This window comes from Oncorhynchus keta, chromosome 15 (assembly GCF_023373465.1).
Source record: "Oncorhynchus keta strain PuntledgeMale-10-30-2019 chromosome 15, Oket_V2, whole genome shotgun sequence".
Lineage (NCBI taxonomy): Eukaryota > Metazoa > Chordata > Actinopteri > Salmoniformes > Salmonidae > Oncorhynchus > Oncorhynchus keta.
Window position 1 is genome coordinate 19625543 of NC_068435.1, and position 20356 is coordinate 19645898.

The 20356-nt window shown below is 42.5% G+C and overlaps 1 protein-coding gene across 1 annotated transcript; it reads right to left on the minus strand.

Moving 5' to 3' along the window:
- Positions 1 to 3812: 3812 nt before the first annotated feature.
- Positions 3813 to 19057, minus strand: LOC118395104 (protein SNORC-like). The gene is made up of 3 exons (XM_035788890.2): positions 18750 to 19057; positions 5369 to 5539; positions 3813 to 5023 (listed from the first exon to the last, which is right to left on the minus strand). Exons 1-3 carry the CDS (start codon positions 18823 to 18825, stop codon positions 4914 to 4916), a joined length of 357 nt encoding a protein of 118 aa, XP_035644783.1. The 5' UTR covers positions 18826 to 19057; the 3' UTR covers positions 3813 to 4913.
- Positions 19058 to 20356: the final 1299 nt, after the last annotated feature.

Consider the following 20356-nt stretch of genomic DNA (forward strand, 5'->3'; position numbering starts at 1 on the left):
TTTGAACAATTGAGATGAGTTCAACAGTGAGGTACGCTTTTCACCAAGAGGTCCAAACGTCTTGCAATGTCATTGATGTACATACACTATACAGCTGTCACTAGTTTTCCTTTTAATCATTTTACGTGTATTCATTTGTCAATGTAATTTGATTTATTTTATGGGATGTGTGTAAGTAACTAATTGTGTTTTTCTATTTTGCCAATGCATCTCTTGAAAGTGCCAATGACTCTCTTTGCCAATGCATCTCTTGCAACCCCCCAAACTATGAACCAGAAAAGTGAATCTACAGCTTTAATCCTGGTTACTGTAACCAAGGGCGTAGGAGCCAGGAGGGACAGTGGGGACATGCCCCCACCACCCTCCTATGTTAGAAGCAGGTAAAATGGTCCCCCCCAATAAAAATAACATAAAACATTGCAAGACTTTTTAGAAAAATGTGTCACCAGATGTGTTGAAGGACTTTTATTTTGAAAAGGCCTCTTCTGCTGGAACGTGAGTCCCTTCCCCTCACCCCATGACTGGTTCCTTCTCACTCTTGGTTGTTACAAGTAGTGTGTTAGCGAGAGAAAAAGCACTGTGCAGCAGCACCACCAACATCACACACACAACACTGGGAAAAGTAATTGTTGTTTGCAACAACAAAGAAAGTTTGAGTAAAAAAATTTATGAATGTAAATAAACTTTTATATGTAGAACGAAGATGAGCAACTATACACTTTCTCGTGTCTCGTAGTTAGTTAGCTTTACATTTACAATTTACTCAATGTTTACTTGTGTCAGCTTTTAGCTAATGCTTGGTAGTTCTGGCTATGTGAAAAACTGATAGTGAATGTTTTGAAGCCAAGAATAGTTACTAGCTGCACAATCACTGTCAGCCTTCAAGTTAGAAATGGATGTGTCACCAGTCAAAAAGAGAAAAACATAGGAAGTACCAGTTTTTTCCAAATGAGTGCAATGGACTGTAAGTAAGGCTCTTGGCAACTGTGCGCACACCACCCCTGGCAAACTAGCTGGCACATTTGATTGCTTTCAGTTTAGATGTCTTTCACAGTGATTATGGGTCATGAAAGAGAAAAGGGATACCTAGTCAGTTGCACAAATGCATTCAACCGAAGTGTGTCTTCTGCATTAATCCCAACACATCTGAAGGTTGATCCATATGTTACGACTTTGTTTGGTGCTATCATGATCTGGCAGGAGAGTGACAGCCATGAAAAAGACAGAAAGGGAAAGCGAGAAAGGCCACAAACCAACCATAGATTTCTAGAAAGCAAACACCGTTCTGATTGGTCTCAGAAACCAATGGGTTGGGCTAGAGCCAGAACATACATGGGTAAAGCAGTGTTTAGAAAATGTGTCATTGACTTTGATACTCTGATTACTTAGAGATGGTCCAATCACTGATTACTTTTATTTATTTTTAAAATTTTACCCCTTTTTCTCCCCAATTTCGTGGTATCCAATTGTTTTAGTAGCTACTATCTTGTCTCATCGCTACAACTCCAGTACGGGCTCGCGAAAGACGAAGTTTGAAAGTCATGCGTCCTCCGATACACAACCCAACCAAGCCGCATGGCTTCTTAACAAAGGCCTAGATTCAAGCACATTGGTGCGGAAGCCAGCTGCACCAATGTGTCGGAGGAAACACCGTCCACCTGGCAACTTTGGTTAGCGCGCACCATGCCCGGTTAGCGCGCACCATGCCCGGTTAGCGCGCACCATGCCCAGTTAGCGCGCACCATGCCCGGTTAGCGCGCACCATGCCCGGCCCGCCACAGGAGTTGCTGGTGCGCGATGAGACAAGGACATCCCTACCGGCCAAACCCTCCCTAACCCGGACGACGCTAGGCCAATTGTGCGTCGCCCCACGGACCTCCCGGTCGCGGCCTGTTACGACAGAGCCCGGGCCCAGGGTCTCTGGTGGCACAACTGGCACTGCAGCCCTTAACCACTGCGCCACCCGGGAGGCCCACTGATGACCTTTAACTGTGTATATTGCTGGTTATTATTACAGTATTATAAGTTGAAAATATTACGTTAGGTTTCCAACCATACAGTATGTAGAGCAGCAGTGGTAACAACCTGACATGGGGGAAGAGAGAAAACGACTAGGAAATGAACCATACAGTAGCAGAAAAAGTGTAGAATACATTAACAGTCACACTGGTATTGAGTACAGTATGAATGGCCATAGTCCTCAAACTGATTGCCAGTCAGAATCTGCTAAATAGATATGATCTTACAGCCCCGCCTAATGCAATGTTGTTTTGCCTGTTGAACACAACCCGGATGACAGGGGTCTGGTTCAAACCAGAACCCACAGAACCAGCTCTAGTTCTAATCTAGAACCATGATGGGATTCACAGTACTTGAATTGTGTGTTGCAATGACTCGTTGTTCCCGTTTCGCTGAGAGACAAACTGAACACCTACTGTATGTTGTCTAGCTAGCATATCCAGCATTGAGCACATGTGAATGACTCACTCCTACTCTTCAGTGTGTATTGCATCAGTCCAATATCAGATATATCAGTTTAATTTGGTGTAATGAAACTACCGGTTTGTACTTTCATTTTCTATTCCCGACCTTACATATGAAAAATACTGTACCCATATACATTTTAAGTCAATGTCAAGACGAACTAATAACTACTATTTGGCTGTACAAAGGGATTTGTTTAATCTTTTATTTTTTTAACCAGACCGTTCAAACCAGTGATATTATTACATGAAAGAATATTTGTTTCACAAAAGCATTAGGGCTCAGTTAAACCAAACCCACATTGCAGTATTTATGCAGTAGCTCTTTTTCCAGCGTCAAATTAACACAGACTGGTCTTGGGTACTGTATAAAACCTGCAACTACACCAGGACGATCCTCCTCAGGACTGCTTTCACTTTTCAGAATTGTGGGTGTGGGCACGGGATGAAGTGTGGGCACAGGATGAAGTGTGGGCACGGGATGAAGTGTGGGCACGGGATGAAGTGTGTAAATAAAGACACCTCATAAACATTTCTATGGCAGTTAATGAATCCCAGCCTTAGTTAGTCGTTTGGTAAAAGGCCACAGAAGAATACAGAAAATCGTGACATAACGTATCAAAAAGTATCACACACATGCACTCATACACAAACACACTCACAACAGTTGTCATTGTCTTTTTAGACCAGAGGTTAAAATGTGATTTGCAGGTTAAACAAACTAATTACCCCGTCTATGTTAATTTATTGAAGCATGTTCATCTTAAAATATTAGATTTTTGGGTCAATATGGGTCACCTGTAAATAGGCAAGCGTTCCTCTTGAACACCTATTTGCCAATAAACAGTAACACATTGTGGGCATTGGGGAAATACATCTGGCATTTTGTATGGTAGCCTACATTTGGTAAATTATTTCATTCTCATTCTATTGTCAATAACACTTGCCTTTTAAGGCACTCAGTATTACTGCAACATAATGAACATGGTGGAACAATCTTCACAAAGACACTCATCACACCCTTTCATCCACAAGACAAACTAAATCTGAGACAGGATACTCTAACCCACAACATAACCGGCAGAAAAAAAAACACTTCTACAAAAACAAATCACATTGCTCGACAAAACACTTGGACACACAACTGTAAACTACAGATCATTAGACATACATTTTGTTTTCAAAAGAGATGAATTACAGTGGGGGGCTCATAATAATAACTGGAATTGGATCATTGGAATGGTATCAAGCACTTGGAGACTGTTTTTAATACCATTGCATTAACACCACTCCAGCCATTACTATGAGCCGGGGGGGTTACGTGATCTCAGCTCAGCCTATCAGAAAACTGAGGTGGCCCATCTTGGTAAGGGAACCAGCCATTGCCCACTGATCAGCCAAATGCTCATTACAGATTAGTATAACAGATACATTGTTCAAAAATCTTTAGGAAATCTTGACAGGCACTGGATTTCTCTTAATGTGACCAAGGGAGATGTCTGCTTTTGGTGTAATGCCTGGAGCCACTAGATTTGACAGCTATAATGCAGTTCACCTCTGGCATTCGCCGCTAAGCAGATGTTGGCTAAAGTGGATCTGATTGTAACTGCCAAAATAAAGGAAACACCAACGTAAAGCGTCTTAATAGGCCCCCATGCGCCAGAACAGCTTCAATGCACCAGATTCTACAAGTGTCTGGAACTCTATTGGAGGGATGCAATGCCATTCTTCCATGAGAAATTCCATAATTTGGTGTTTTGTTGATGGTGGTGGAAAATGCTGTCACAAGCACCACTCCAGAATATCCCATCTGGTGACAGACGGCCATGGCATTTGGTTTACATCGTTTGCTCATCAAACCACTCAGTGACCATTTGTGCCCTGTGGATAGGGGCATAGTCATGTTAGCCAAAATAATGGCCTGATATGCATTTTTATACATGACCCTAAGCATGATGGGATGTTAATTGTTGAAATAACTCAGGAACCACACCTGTGTGGAAGCACCTGCTTTCAATATACTTTCTCTCTCATTTACTCAAGTGTTTCCATTATTTTGGCAGTTACCTGTATACACTGGAAGAACCTGCCAGTCTCTGTTGTAAGTAAATTTTGACTTGAGTGGAAGCTAGGATTGACCCTTTAGTAACAAGCTGACATGTGTGCCAACATAAACAATATGATTATAGTAGCTAGAGTCTGAAGGAAATTCATTGTCTGTTGCGCTTCAAGGCTAAAGGGACCTGCCATTATATTAGAGCGTCCAGGGGTTATAGAAGGGTTGTCACTTTCACAATATGTGTGGGTATAAGAGAAACTGAGCAAAAGTGAGAGAATGGGCAAGAAAGACCATGAAGATAGATGAATGAGAGAGAAGTGGAGGTAAGAAAAGTGTGAGAGATTGAAAGGGAGGAAGAGGAGGTTGTGGCTCTAGGAAGCGGTGAACTTCCTGAGTGTGATGACAATGAGGGAGAGGAGGACTGAAGCCCCCAGGAAGACAGCGATGACAATAGCTGTGATGGCGCCCGGGCCCAGGACACCTGGACACACATAGTACATGCAACACGCAAAGGTTAGACACTAGTGTATAAACCATGATTGTCAAGTCAAATTCAAAGTAAAATTGTATTCAAAGTTCAAAGTCTAAATACAATTATATGGTTTATTAGCAATTCATTACATTTAAAGGGGTTGTGGTGTGGAACAACTAATAGACACAAATAACCCCACCACTGTGCTTTCACCAATGTCTCTTGCCATGCAAATAATGGCAGAATAGTATATAATTTTCTTAATCCTCTGGGTACAACCGAAATTATTGATATTAATAAACTGGTGATGGGAAATGTTCTGGAAAAATGAATGACATGAAGCACCTGTCTCACCTTCCTCCTCATCCATGACCTGTGAGTGGGTGGTGTCCTCATACTCGAAGGTTAACACTCTCTCCGTCATGTCCTTGAAGGGATCTTTGGTGGTGACGTCATATGTCCCGCCACCGGACAGTGTGTCCTGGTTGTCCCCTTGTAAAGTTGGCGTGGGGTCTTCCACGGTCTCTGTGAACAACAACCGTGTGCGTTCACAATTTGGGCATGTTTGTAGACAAGTCTAAAGTGCCTTCAGAAAGCATTCATACACCTTGCCTTTTTCCACATTTTGCTGTGTTCGAGGCTGAATTCAAAATGTATTAAATAAAATGTAAATCACCCACCTACACACACACAATACCCCATAATGACAAAGTGAAAACATGTTTTTAGAAATGTTAGCAAATTTATTGAAAATGAAATAAAGAAATATCTAATTGTACACCCTAGTCAATACATGTTAGAATCACGTTTGGCAGTGATTACAGCTGTGAGTCTTTCTGGGTAAGCCTCTAAGAGCTTTGCACACCTGGATTGTACAATATTTGCACATTATTATTTTAAAAAATTCTCCAGGCTCTGTCAAGTTGGTTATTGATCATTGCTAGACATACGTTTTCAAGTCTTGTCGTAGATTTTCAAGACAATTTATGTCAGAACTAACTAGGCCACTCAGGGACATTCAATGTCGTATTGGTAAGCAACTCCAGTGTATATTTCAAATCAAATTTTATTGGTCACATACACATGGTTAGCAGATGTTATTGCGAGGGTAGCGAAATGCTTGTGCTTCTAGTTCCATCAGTGCAGCAATACCTAACAAGTAATCTAACAATTCCACAACGACCTAATACACACACCTAAGGGACAGAATAAGAGAATACGTACATATTTGGCTTTGTATAAGGTTAATGTATAAGGTTAAGGTTAATGTCCTGCTGAAAGGTGAATTCCTCTCCCAGTGCCCGTTGGAAAGCAAACAACCTGGTTTTCCTCTAGGATTTTGTCTGTGCTTAGTTCTATTCCGTTTCTTTTTACCCCCCAAATCTCCCTAGTCCTTTCCAATGACATAACATAGTGCAGCCCTCAACATACTTGAAAATATGAAGAGTGGTACTCCGTGATGTGTTGGATTTGCCACAAACACAACCCTTTGTATTCAGAACATAGTTAATTTCTTTGTCCTTTTTGTTGTTATTGCAGTGTTACTTTAGCCTTTTAGCAAACAGGATGCATGCTTTGGAATATTTTTTATTTTGCACAGGCTTCCTTCTTTTCCCTGTTATTTACGTTAGTATTGTGGATGTTGATAAACCTTGCTCAGTTTTGTCCTATCACAGCCATTAACCTAACTGTTTTAAAGTCACCATTGGCCTCATGGTGAAATCCCTGAGTGGTTTCCTTCCTCTCCAGCAATTTAGTTAGGAAGGACGCCTGTATCTTTGTAGTGTAATTATTAAGTAGACTATTCTGAATCATTTCATTTATTTCTGAACAGACAGGAGTAGCCTAATTCTATAACTTTGGCAAATGTATTTCAATTTATCAGGGGTGCTGCAGTCCCTCCAGAACCCTTCTCGCGGCTATGGTTCTATAAGGAAATAAATGATCAAGTGCAACGCTGGAGAGATGCGTTGCGAAAGAGATCATAAAGTGAATTTCATTCTAGTTATGTGAGAGATAAAAGGCACACTTCTCACACAGCCACACAATGGTGGTTTCAAACATAGGTTAAAGTTGCACAAACCATAAACCCAAATAAACTCTAAGAACATCAGGCCCGGGGCTGAAAATCTACTTTTTCACAAATTAACAGAGTCAACGCAAATGAACTTTATTCACTTTTATTCAAATTTTTACATTGCAAAAAGTGAAAAATAATTTTTCAGCCACGAGATGTACTGTATCTGGCCAAACAGGTTCTGGAAAGAAACAGTTCAAAACGGAGAGGTGTCGGATCCTGTTCTGGCAGGATCTGGCTCATATTCAGCACTGGATTGAATATTCAAGACGTTTCAGCCTAACATTTATGTAATTCCACTGACATCATGGTGTATTTAATGTTTTTACCCTTTGTTCGTGATATCCAAATTGGTAGTAACAATCTTGTCCCATCGCTGCAACTCCCCTACAGACCTGGGAGACATTATGGCTATTGTGTATAGGCCAGTGACATCAATATTATCCATTTTAATTTCAGGCTGTAACACAACAAAATGGGGGAAAAAGTCAAGGCGTGTGAATCATTTCTGTAGGCACTGTATAAACTGTTCAAATGTAGCATTGTGTACATATTCGTAGTGAAAAACATAACTTGTACAGATCTCTTCAGGAAATAGATATTCTACCATCAAAGGGACTACCTGGCGAAACAAGGGTAAAATAAAACATTTCCCTGCAGGTAACTGAACAAGCTCAGTCAGACCTACTACTCTCTAGACTTGAAGTTGCTATTCACATACTATCAGCTGGATAAAACCAACCCTGGAGAAAGAGTGCGAACTGAAAATATGACTCATGTTATATTACACATATTACAGTAGCTTTGCTGATGGCTGCTAATATATACTAATGCATGCGAATTTAGGAATGTAAGCCACTGTATGCTCCTCTAACAGAGAGCCAGTGAGTGACAGAGCTGTGAATGTAAGATACTGTATGCTCCTCTAACAGATAGCCAGTGAGTGACAGAGCTGTGAATGTAAGATACTGTATGCTCCTCTAACAGAGAGCCAGTGAGTGACAGAGCTGTGAATGTAAGATACTGTATGCTCCTCTAACAGAGAGCCAGTGAGTGACAGAGCTGTGAATGTAAGATACTGTATGCTCCTCTAACAGAGAGCCAGTGAGTGACAGAGCTGTGAATGTAAGATACTGTATGCTCCTCTAACAGAGAGCCAGTGAGTGACAGAGCTTTGAATGTAAGATACTGTATGCTCCTCTAACAGAGAGCCAGTGAGTGACAGAGCTGTGAATGTAAGATACTGAGTACAGAGCTAAATATTAGCGCCAGTCTTTGATGCTACAGTGGAAAGTTGCTAAGCTACTAGCTTCTCTGCAAGCAGCCTCAGACCAGGGCCTGAAAGGATGTCTTCGTATGGGGATCAACACTCTCTGTACACAGTACAGGTAGCCTCCGCTGTGTGCTCTCTCAACTCCTTCGCACACCTCGCTCTTCTCTCCAGCTCTCCACATTCTGCCCCTCTCCTCTCTCCCTCTCCTGTGTCTCTCACCCACATTCCACAGGTCCTAACATGGAAGTGCTACACGACTTTTTACACCTTCATTGCAGCCATGGAAACATGGTCCAGATCTCTTAAACATCCCTCTCTTTCTCTTACTACCCCAGTAGAGGAGAGTGAAGGGCCAAGAATAGTAAAAGTGGATTCGGATAAGGCCAATTGAAGTTACTAAACTGCAACTTGATTTGCTTCAATGATCTGAGAAGGGGTATTGTGTTAAGTGCACAGCTGAGTGAGCTTGACTTTTTAATTGAAAGAAACAGGGAAAATTTGATCCCAATCTACAAAGAAAAAAAACGTCCACGCACACACGTATGAACGCACAAGTGCACACTTTAGGAGGTTGTTGGTACCTTAATTGGGGAGAACAGGCTTGTGGTAATGACTGGACTGGAATAGTATCAAATACATCAAACATATATTCCGAAATAAATATATTTTCCTAAGAAATTATCTTGTGGAAGCTAACCAATTTCAGTATTTATCTGGGCACACACACACACACACTCACACACACACAAACACACAAGCCCACCTATCCACTCAGACTTACAAATCCAACCCGTGCTCACGCTACACATACCAACAAAACCATACACCAAACATATTTAAACTCAGACATCATTTACCGTTCAGTTATAAAACCGCCCATCCTAAACCTTACTGAACTGACAATCTCACAACCAAGCATTCCCACCATAGCCTCGGGAAGTAGGCTAAAAACAACTTCCCGCAGCTATGACTCCCACTCAACCTTGCCAATACGGTTTTATTTGATAAATCTCGAAAATACACATAACAAAACGTATCACTTCAAAAGACTCTCTCACACATTCAATTCCAACTATCAAAGATAAAAACAGAATAAAGTCCAAAGACTTGTGGGCCACAAACTCCGATAGCGAACTCTGTTGGTGAGGGCCTGTGTACTGTTGATGAGCCGAGCCGAGGCCGGTCGGGGTGGGTATTTCTGATGTTGCTGTGTGTGTTGGTTGACTCATATGTCAGCGTGTGACTTCCTGTGCAGGGGCTGGCTGCAGGTACAGAGCCCTGGGCCCCTGGCCAGCCTTGCCATCAATGAGGCCTTCAGCCTGTGGCACAAAAGGCCGCTTGTGCGGTCATGGAGGGCGGCTGCAGGTCTGTAGTAGAGGCAGGCTCCAACTGGTAACGGCCGGCCAGGCTCAAACCTAGAGTAGCCTCAGCCCCTACACGTCAAACAAGCTTGTTTATCAAATTGTATGAGTGTGTGTGAAAAGGTTGTACCTCCTTGGATAGCTTGGTTTAAGACAGAGAGAAAAGCGCTGCAATGTTTTTCCATTGGTGTTTGTTCACCTTATCAAGGAGGGCAGGAGGAGTTTGCTTCTCAGTAAATTTCCAGTAATGGCTCCCATTTGTAACCGCGGCGCTACCATTGGCCAGCTAAATAATCTGCATCTACTACAGATTGACACTAAACTATATCTCATGACGAAGTTTCCAAAAGGTGTTCTTGCTATCAGTTTCAGGTAATTCCAGTCGACAAAATCCTTCTACAGATGTAGGATGTTCATTTGATCACCCTGTTGCAGAATAACTTTTGTTCATTTCAGACTTGATTTTCCCTTACGAAAAATGTATCATCAACCCATAACATTTTTTCCATTAATTAGAATCTATTTAATTCACATTTCCAGTTGCTACAGGATTATTTTCCTGCTATAGCAAACTGGTTTAAATAAGATCATATATCTCTGTACATGGGTCTAATATTGGTACCCACGACCAGTCGGTAATAAGACATTAACATGGGTCTATGAGGTGAGGAAACACATAGGCTCGCTGTCACTCATTGACATTAGGTGGGCATTTCAAGTGTGGCGGTTAAACTGTCTATGTTCACAAAGGGCAGCCCCATTCGCAATATTTTTCCACTAACTGGTCTTTTGACCAATAACATTAGATATTTTCACATCAGATCTTTAAAAAACTGTTTTTTAGAGCTGATGTGATTTGTCAAAAGATCAATTACTGAAAAAAATATCAGAATTGGGCTGCCTGTCTAAACCAGCCTCTATGGCATACCATCATGTCTCATTCACCCAGAGGAACAGATCCAAATTCCACTAAAATACACAGCTAATCTGCTTCACATCCAAAGTCTAACTCACTGATGACAGAACATACCATCTCAGTAGTCTCGTGCTTCTTGTCCACATCCGATACTGTACTACAGACGTTTGTAGCTTTGACCTCACCAGCCAGGATTTCACACAGCCTGGAGAGATGACAGAGCTTTCATAACGGGTGTATGCGAATACCACCCTGCACGGCACTACCCCCCACCAAAAAAAGGTGCACCGCCCATGCCCTCACCCGCTCCTCCTCCTCACAAAACAGGGTCTTAGTTACAAATATCCTGTGTGTTTGTGAGCTTCAGAATTTATAGCAGACCTCTCGTCACCAACTGTAAGCTGGCACAGGTCACAAGTCAGCCAGGAGGGCTCTGGTCTCGGGGGGTGGGGGGGTGGGGGGGTGCACTTTAACCTCTACATGTATTCCGACCTTGAAATTAAGCATGAGAATAGCATGCTATTCACCCGCTACTAGTTTGGATGGGGATTGGATAAATTAAGGTGTGGCAGTCAAAAGTTTTAGAACACCTACGCATTCAAGGGGTTTTCTTTATTTTACTATTTTATAGTAAAAGGTGATTCGACTCAAGTTTAAAACAACTCACAAATAGAAATGATTACCAAGTGACAAAACAAGAGTCAACTAAAAGGATCATTAGAGCCAAACAGACAGGGTTATGGAAGACAGATCATCAGGAGTGACAATGTTATCAATATGCATGACTTACTGTATATCCACTCAATGCATTTTTCTGCCCCTCACAGTTTAATTTCACCTTTATTTAACCAGGTATTCAACTCTCTAGAGACAGCAGGAGCGGTAGAGAAACTCTAAATGATCGGCTATGGAAAGCCAACTGACATTTACTCCTGGGGTGCTGACTTGTTGCACCCTCGACAACTACTGTGATTATTATTATTTGACCATGCTGGTCATTTATGAACAACTGAACATCTTGGCCATGTTCTGTTATAATCTCCACCCGGCACAGCCAGAAGAGGACTGGCCACCCCTCATAGCCTGGTTCTTCTCTAGGATTCTTCCTAGGTTCTGGACTTTCTAGGGAGTTTTTCCTAGCCACCGTGCTTCTACACCTGCATTGCTTGCTGTTTGGGGTTTTAGGCTGGGTTTCTGTATAGCTGATGTAAAAAAGGGCTATATAAATACATTTGATTTGAGGTAGGCCAGTTGAGAACAAGTTCTCATTTACAACTGTGACCTGGCCAAGGCATAGCAGTGCGACAAAAACAACAGAGTTAAACAAACAAACGTACAGTCAATAACACAATAGAAAGATCTATGTACAGTGTGTACAAATGCAGAAGAGCATGGAGGTAAGGCAATAAAAAGGCCACAAAGACTAAATAATTACAATTTAGCATTAATACTGGAGTTGTGTGCAGAGGATGATGTGCAAGTAGACATACTGGGGTGCAAAAGAGCAAGAGGGTAAGTAATAATAAGGGGATGAGGTAGTCAGGTGTGCTATTTACAGATGGGCTGTGTACAGGTAGAGTGATCGGTAAGCTGCTCTGACAGCTGATGCTTAAAGTTACAGAGGGAGATATAAGACTCCAGATTCAGAGATTTTTGCAATTCGTTCCAGCCATTGGCAGCAGAGAACTGGAAGGAAAGGTGGCCAAAGTAAGTGTTGGCTTTGGGGGTGACCAGTGCAATATACCTGCTGGAGCATGTGTTACAGGTGGGTGTTGCTATGGTGACCAGTGAGCTGAGATAAGGCGGGGCTTCACCTAGTAAAGACTTATAGATGACCTGGAGCCAGTGGGTTTGGCGACGGATATGTAGTGGGGACCAGCCAACGAGAGCATACAGGTCGCAGTGGTGGGTAGTATATGGGGTTTTGGTGATAAAACGTATGGCTCTGTGATAGACTACGTCCAGTTTGCTGAGTAGAGTGTTGGGGGCTATTTTGTAAATGACATTCACCGTAGTCAAGGATCGGTAGGATAGTCAGTTTTACGAGGGTATGTTTGTCGGTATGAGTGAAGGAGGTTTTGTTGCAAAACAAGAAGCAGAATCTAGATTTCATTTTGGATTGGAGATGCTTAGTGTGAGTCTGGAAGGAAAGTTTACAGTCTAACCAGACACCTAGCTATTTGTAGTTGTCCACATATTCTAGATCAGAACCATCCAGAGTAGTGATGCTAGTCGGGCGGAAGGGTGGGGGCAGCATTGGGTTGAAGAGCACCCACTTAGTTTTACTAGCATTTAAAAGCTGTTGGAGGCCACGGAAGGAGTGTTGTATGGCGTTGAAGCTTGTTAGCACAGTGTCCAAAGAAGAGCCAGATGTATACAGAATGTACCAGAACCCAGGGACTCTGATGGCACAGCTGTCGCTGCAGTACAGCGCCCTTAACAACTGCGCCACCCGGGAGGCCCACAGTACTGTCTTTTATCAACGGCGGTTATGGTATCGTTTAGGACCTTGAGCGTGGCTGAGGTGCACCCATGACCAGCTCGGAAACCAGATTGCATAGTGAAGGTACGGTGGGATTCGAAATGGTCGGTGATCGGTTTATTAACTTCGCTTTCGAAGATTTTAGAAAGGCAGGGCAGGATGGATATAGGTCTATAACAGTTTGGGTCTAAGATGTCTCCCCATTTGAAGAGGGGGATGACCGCGGAGGCTTTCCAATCTTTGGGGATCTCAGACGATACGAAAGAGAGGTTGAATAGGCTAGTAAATGGTGGTTGAAACAATTTTGGCGGATAAGTTTTGAAAGAGAAGGTCCAGACTGTCTAGCCCAGCTGATTTATAGGGATCCAGATTTTGCAGATCTTTCAGAACATCAGCTGTTTGGATTTGGGTGAAGGAGAAGCGGGGGGCAAGTTGCTGCAGGGGGTGCTGACGTGTTGGCCGGGGTAGGGGTAGACAGGTGGAAAAATGCTAATTGAAATGATCGATTATCTTAGATTTATCAGTGGTGACAGTGTTTCCTATCCTCAGTGCAGTGGGCAGCTGGGAGGAGGTGCTCTTATTCTCCATGGACTTTACAGTGTCCCAAAACATTTTGGAATTAGTGCTATAGGAAGCACATTTCTGTTGGAAAAAGCTAGCCGTAGCTTTCTTAACTGACTATATTGGTTCCTAACATCCCTGAAAAGGTGCATATCGTGGGGGCTATTCGATGCTAATGCAGAACGCCACAGGATGTTTTTGTGCAGGTCAAGGGCAGTCAGGTCTGGGGTTAACCAAGGGCTATATCTGTTCTTAGTTCTAATTTTTTTTTTGAATGGGGCATGCTTTTTTAAATGGAGAAGAAAGCACTTTTGAAGAGCAACAAGGCATCCTCTACTGACGGGATGAGGTCAATATCCTTCCAAGATACCCGGGCCAGGTCGATTAGAAAGGCCTGCTCACTGAAGTGTTTTAGGGAGCATTTGACAGTGATGAGGGGTGGTCGTTTGACCGCGGGACCCATTATGCACGCAGGCAATGAGGCAGTGATCGCTGAGATCCTGGTTGAAGACAGCAGAGGTGTATTTAGAGGGAAGGTTGGTCAGGATGATATCTAAGAGGGTGCCCGTGGTTACAGATTTTGGGTTGTACCTGGTAGGTTTCTTGATCATTTGTGTGAGATTGAGGGCATCTAGCTTATATTGTAGGACGGCCGGTGTGTTAAGCAAGTTCCAGTTTAGGTCACCTAACAGTACGAACTCTAAAGATAGATGGGGGCAAACAATTCACATATGGTGCCCAAGACACAGCTGGGGGCTGAAGGGGGTCTATAACAAGCGGCAACGGTGAGAGACTTGTTTCTGGAAAGGTGGAAGCTCAAATTGTTTGGGCACAGACCTGGATAGTATGACAGAACATTGCTCTTAAAAAATAAGTTACAGGTCTGTGAGAGCCAGAAATCTTGCTTGTTTGTAGGTGACCAAATACTTATTTTCCACCATAATTTGCAAATAAATAAATTAAAAATCCTACAATGTGATTTTCTGGATTTTTTTCTCCTAATTTTGTCTGTTATAGTTGAAGTGTACCTATGATGAAAATGACAGGCCTCTCTCATCTTTTTAAGTGATGAGTGCACAATTGGTGGATGACTAAATACTTTTTTGCCCCACTGTATATCCACAGTAAAATGAGTCCTATATCGACATAACCTGAAAGGCCGCTCAGCAAGGAAGAAGCCTTGCTGTGCCATTATGCAGAATTGATATTGTTTGGCCTTTTATCTTGCAGGGATGAGCACTCTCGATTGCCTTAATTATAGGCTACCCCGACTTTCTCTGTCTCCTATTTCTGTCCTATATTAGTCACTATCAGTATTGACTGTCAGTAGGCATAATGACCACATACGCAATGCCTGGCCGTGTCATCACACAGTTCCATGGTTAATGCAGGCAATAGACAAGGCTACTATTGTAAACTATTCTCCCTATTAGAATTATATATATACACACTAGTCTTCCAACATGAACATGGATTTAATAACTGAATGTGGCAATTTTCAGAATTTCTTTCTTCCGTGAGTAAAGACTCTCCAGATCAGAGTATTTTTAAATCTACCAATTGGAACGGAAATGGAGATGAATATGCATATATTTTGAAGGCTTTCTTTCATTGATCCCTAATATTCTGAACCTGTTCTCTCTATTTATTCTAGTGAGTCTGTCGACAAAATTCGAACTAAAAGGTACAACGTATTTTAAAGGGATGGTTTAAGATAAATGTACTATAAACCCTATTGAATGAAAATCCAGGAGAAAATATGTTGGCCAGCAAGTGGGAGGGTTCTCAGCAGTTGAATGAAATGTATTCAGAGCGAACAAGGTAGCCACACCTGCAACAGAATAAGGTACACTACATGACCAAAAGTATATGGACACCTGCTCATCGAACAGCTCATTCCAAAATGATGGGCATGAATATGGAGTTGGTCCCCCCTTTGCTGCTATAACAGCCTCCAATCTTCTGGGAAGGCTTTCCACTAAATGTTTGAACATTGCTGTGGGTACTTGCTTCCATTCAGCCACAAGAGCATGAGGTTGGACACTGATGTTGGGCGATTAGGCCTGGCTCACAGTCGGCTTTCAAATTCATCCCAAAGGCATTCGATGGGGTTGAAGTAAGGGCTCTGTGCAGGCCAGTCAAGTTCTTCCACAGCAATCTTGACAAATAATTTCTGTATGGACCTCGCTTTGTACACTGGGATTTCATGCTGAAACAGGAAAGGGCCTTCCCCAAACTGTTGCCACAAAGTTGGAAGCAGAGAGTTGTCTAGAATGTCTTTGTAAGCTGTAGTGTTAAGATTTCCCTTCACTGGAACTAAGGGGCCTAGTCCGAACCATGAAAAACAGCCCCAGACCATTATTCCTCCTCCACAAAAATTTACCGTTGGCACTATGCATTGGGGCAGGTAGCTTTCTCCTGGCATGCGCCCAAGTTAAATGAATCCATCGGACTGCCAGATTGTTAAGCATGACTTGTTGTAAAGGTGGCATCCTATGACTTTCACGTTGAAAGTCACTGAGCTCTTCAGTAAGGCCACTCTACTGCCAATGTTTGTCTATGGAGATTGCATGGCAGTGTGCTCGATTTTATACACCTGTTAGCAACAGGTGTGGCTGAAATAGCCAAATCCACAAATTTTAATGAGTGTCCACATACTTTTGTATATATAATGTATGTCTGAATACCAAAAACTGAGAAGTACGTAGGAAAGGCATAAGGCAGAGATTTCCTCAGTCTGAATCAGCCCCCAGGAGAACAGCCAGTACTATGGCTGGGTCCCAATTCTGTAAAACAGTTTAATTTCCTTGTCTACTTTCCTTTAGTGATCACAGAGATATGGGTCTCTGGGAGGTTAGTACAACAGAGGAGTATTATGGTTGGGTCCAAATATTTCTAAACGTATTTTTTAAATTTACTTCCCTTCTCAAGAGATGAGGGCTTGGGTCTCTGGAATCTTTGCAAGTGGAGAACAAGAGTACTTTGGTTGGGTCCCAATACTGTTAAAACTGTTTTCTTTCCTTGTCTACTTTACTTTGTGCCCACTAAGAGATGAATGAGCTGGATAGGTCAGAAGTTGTAGATTGAGGAAATTAAATGAGGAAAGAAAGATTTGGTGGCGAACGATTTAGTAAGCAGTTTGTATTACGGTCAAGACAGCAGTCCTAGAGGAAATGAGTGGCACCATGCCTGGCATCACTGGTCCAAAACAACATGTAAAGTGGAAGTCATTCATATGAGTCATCTTGGAGATGTACCTATATTGTGGAATACGGAATGCGGGGGTGCCGATACAGAATCTGATGCTTGTGAGACCATAGACATTCATCATAAAAGGAACTGCAAATCCCTAAAATAACAAATCATCATAAAAGGAAGTGCAGTTTTAAGAGACAATGCACAAAGTTCCAAGTTCAATGTTAAACTGGACATCACGATCATGCAAATGTCGATACAAAAATTAAACTGCGAATTCAGTAACTAAATTGTCAACACAGTTCGTTATCAAACCAACCACCTCATCCTTAAAATGCTTAGATGTTACTATCAATCTGGTGTTATATTTTCCTCACTGCATAATGACAGTTGTGTACAGGTCATTGTTTTGAGGAAAGAGTACCATGTTCCTGGTGGCTTGCAGTGTCTCTAACCCTTGCCCTGACCCCTAGGGCCTTAATGCTGCTGGGCTGTGTTCCCAAGGCCCTCACAATACCGGGCTTTGTGGAATCCCCTCTTCTCCCATGCCACTCTTTAGGCTTATCACTCAAGTGTGAGAGTAGGAGAGACAGATATAGAAATGAAGGGAGAGAAAGAGAGGGACATGGATAGAGGAAGAGAGAGGTAAACAGAGAACTAGAAAGAGGAAAGAAAGAAATAGAGGGATATAGAAGTAGAAGATAGTGAGACAAATAGAGAAACAAGGGGAATTAGAACAATTAAAACAAAACGAGAGGGTGATAACTCCAGCGAATCTGTTGACACCGTATCTAGATCAGCAGTAAAACCACACACAAAGATGGTAAAAAAAGGTTATTCTAACAAAGCCACTAACACTGATAATTAAAAGTAATAAAATAAACCACTACAAATTGCTAGTACCTGGCATCCTTTTCAACCATTTTATCAGTGCATTCTTCTGAAGTAGTCACAACTCGCAAATAGCAGTGTATTTCAAATTCTCCTCTCATACCTAACACTTTTCAAAATAAAATGTTCATAAACCCGTATGAATAAGCACATAGAAAGGTTGACAGCTCTTGACTCTTGGCAGAGGGAAACCACTGGCAAAATGAGCCAATATTTCAGTTTCAGACAGCTTCTAAACATGAGGCATTATGAAAGCAAGTGAGTCAAAGACGAGCTTTCAGTCTCCAAACTTACATTCGCTCAAACAACTGCATCATTTAGGGTGAGGGCACTCGCAACCGGGCCTCTAGATCAATAGTGGGGGGAAATGACACGTATACACACCTTGAGCTCAGCTAAATATGACCATATTTACCCAAAGCCCACTCAATGAGCAACATTCAGAATAATAGATTTTTCTGATAATTTGTCCACAGAAATAACAAGTCAAACATGGATTTGAATTCAATTTGAATGTCACTGAAATTGCAGATAATAGAAGACTAGTTGTTGATGTGCTTGTTGGAGTGGATGAAAAGCAGGCAGCATATTTTCTGCCTTCAACTTTGCAACAACTGACTTCAACAACCCTGCATTTCTGGTGGCAAATCTAGTGTTTTTCAACAAACATTGTGTCATTTCTCATTTACTTCTCTCTATAGAAGCCTCAACCAAACTGTTGTTTTCCCCTTGCCCCAACAATCTTTCCAATCCCTTGACCTTTTGAGGTGAGGTCTGAGTAAGGCAATGTTACGAAACATTATAAACACACATAATGTAGTAGTAAATACATGTATCGTAGTGTGGACGGTTTTTATTGCATTCACACTTAGGATATTCAAAAACATGCAAAGACCAATAAATGCATGTATCATATATTACACTCTTTCCGTGACTAATACAAGGACAACCAGGATACAACGTCCAGCAGGGAGCTTACCTGAGTGGATGGTGGCTACCCAGAGGCCTAGCAGGACCAGAAGGACGAGTCTGGATACACTGCTGCAGTTGGCCATGATGGTTCCTGTGTTGAGCTAGGACGACTGGACTGAGTCTCCAGAGCTCCTGAAGCATGTGCTAGTGAGTGCTGGATCCAAAAAAGAGGGGAAGAGAGAGGTGGAAGAGGGACTGGGTATTGAGAGAGAAGCTTCTGGATGGGGCAGACTTTGCGAACACCTCTCATGAAGGCCCACCCACTTCATATTACTCAAATAAGGAGTTGCCTGCAGACGCTGATCCAAGCTCTGTTCCAACTATTTTCCACCCGAAGTTATAATTAGGACTGGGGCAGGGTACGCTGATCCTAGACCTGCTCATGGGAAACTTCTAACCAGAGAGTGGAAGACTTTACGATTGGCCATTTTCCATGCCTCCCCAACAGTCAGTCCATCGTCCTATACCTTCCAGTTAGTAGACGTCACTGATACATGCTCAGATATTTTCTCAAAGTTCAGGATTTGGGGTAGGCTTATCAGACCCTAGATCTGTGGTAAGGGGTTATGGGCGTCAAGCTTGCCACTTGGGGTTTTGGAAGAAGCTGTGCGTTTTGATCTATCCCTATGTTACGAGTCGACACAGATGGATGTGGGTTATTTAAGCAATAAGGCCCGAGGTGGCGTGGTATATGGCCAATATACCACGGCTAAGGGCTGCTCTTATGCACGACGCAACCTGGAGATCTGATATTCCACAGCTGTCAGCATTCAGGTTTCAAACCACCCAGTTTATAGCCCAGGATGCTGATTGGCTGAAAGCCGTGGTATATCAGACCGTATACCACAGATATGACAAAACATTTATTTTTACTGCTCTAATTACGTTGGTAACCAGTTTATAATAGCAATAAGGCACCTTGGGGGTTTGTGATATACGGACAATATACCACGCATAGGGCTGTGTCCAGGCATTCTGTGTTGCGTCGTGTGTAAGAACAGCCCTTAGCCGTACCACCTCGGGCCTAATTGCTAAAGTATTATTGGAAATCAGGGTAGGTATGCTCAGTAGGGTGAATTGTTTAGGATATAACCCAAAATTACATCAATGCAGGGAATGATAAACTCAGCAGGGAAAAATAATTTGGTTTGGTATTAGACCAATTATAGGATGATAAGTACTAATCTAGATCAGTAACTGGGAGGAGATATATTCACAACTATTACATTCAACTTTGGACTTACACACGATTTATGCTATTTTAGATTTTAGTCTCTACAGCAAATCAGCATTAAAAAGTGTTTAGTACAAAATTGAGTAAAGTGTTGTGCGTGGATCTGGTGGTCCCAGCGCGCACGACCCACGTGGAGTTCCAGGTCTCCGGTAGCCTCTGGAACTGCCGATCTGCGGCCAACAAGGCAGAGTTCATCTCAGCCTATGCCTCCCTCCAGTCCCTCGACTTCTTGGCACTGACGGAAACATGGATCACCACAGACAACACTGCTACTCCTACTGCTCTCTCTTCGTCCGCCCACGTGTTCTCGCACACCCCGAGAGCTTCTGGTCAGCGGGGTGGTGGCACCGGGATCCTCATCTCTCCCAAGTGGTCATTCT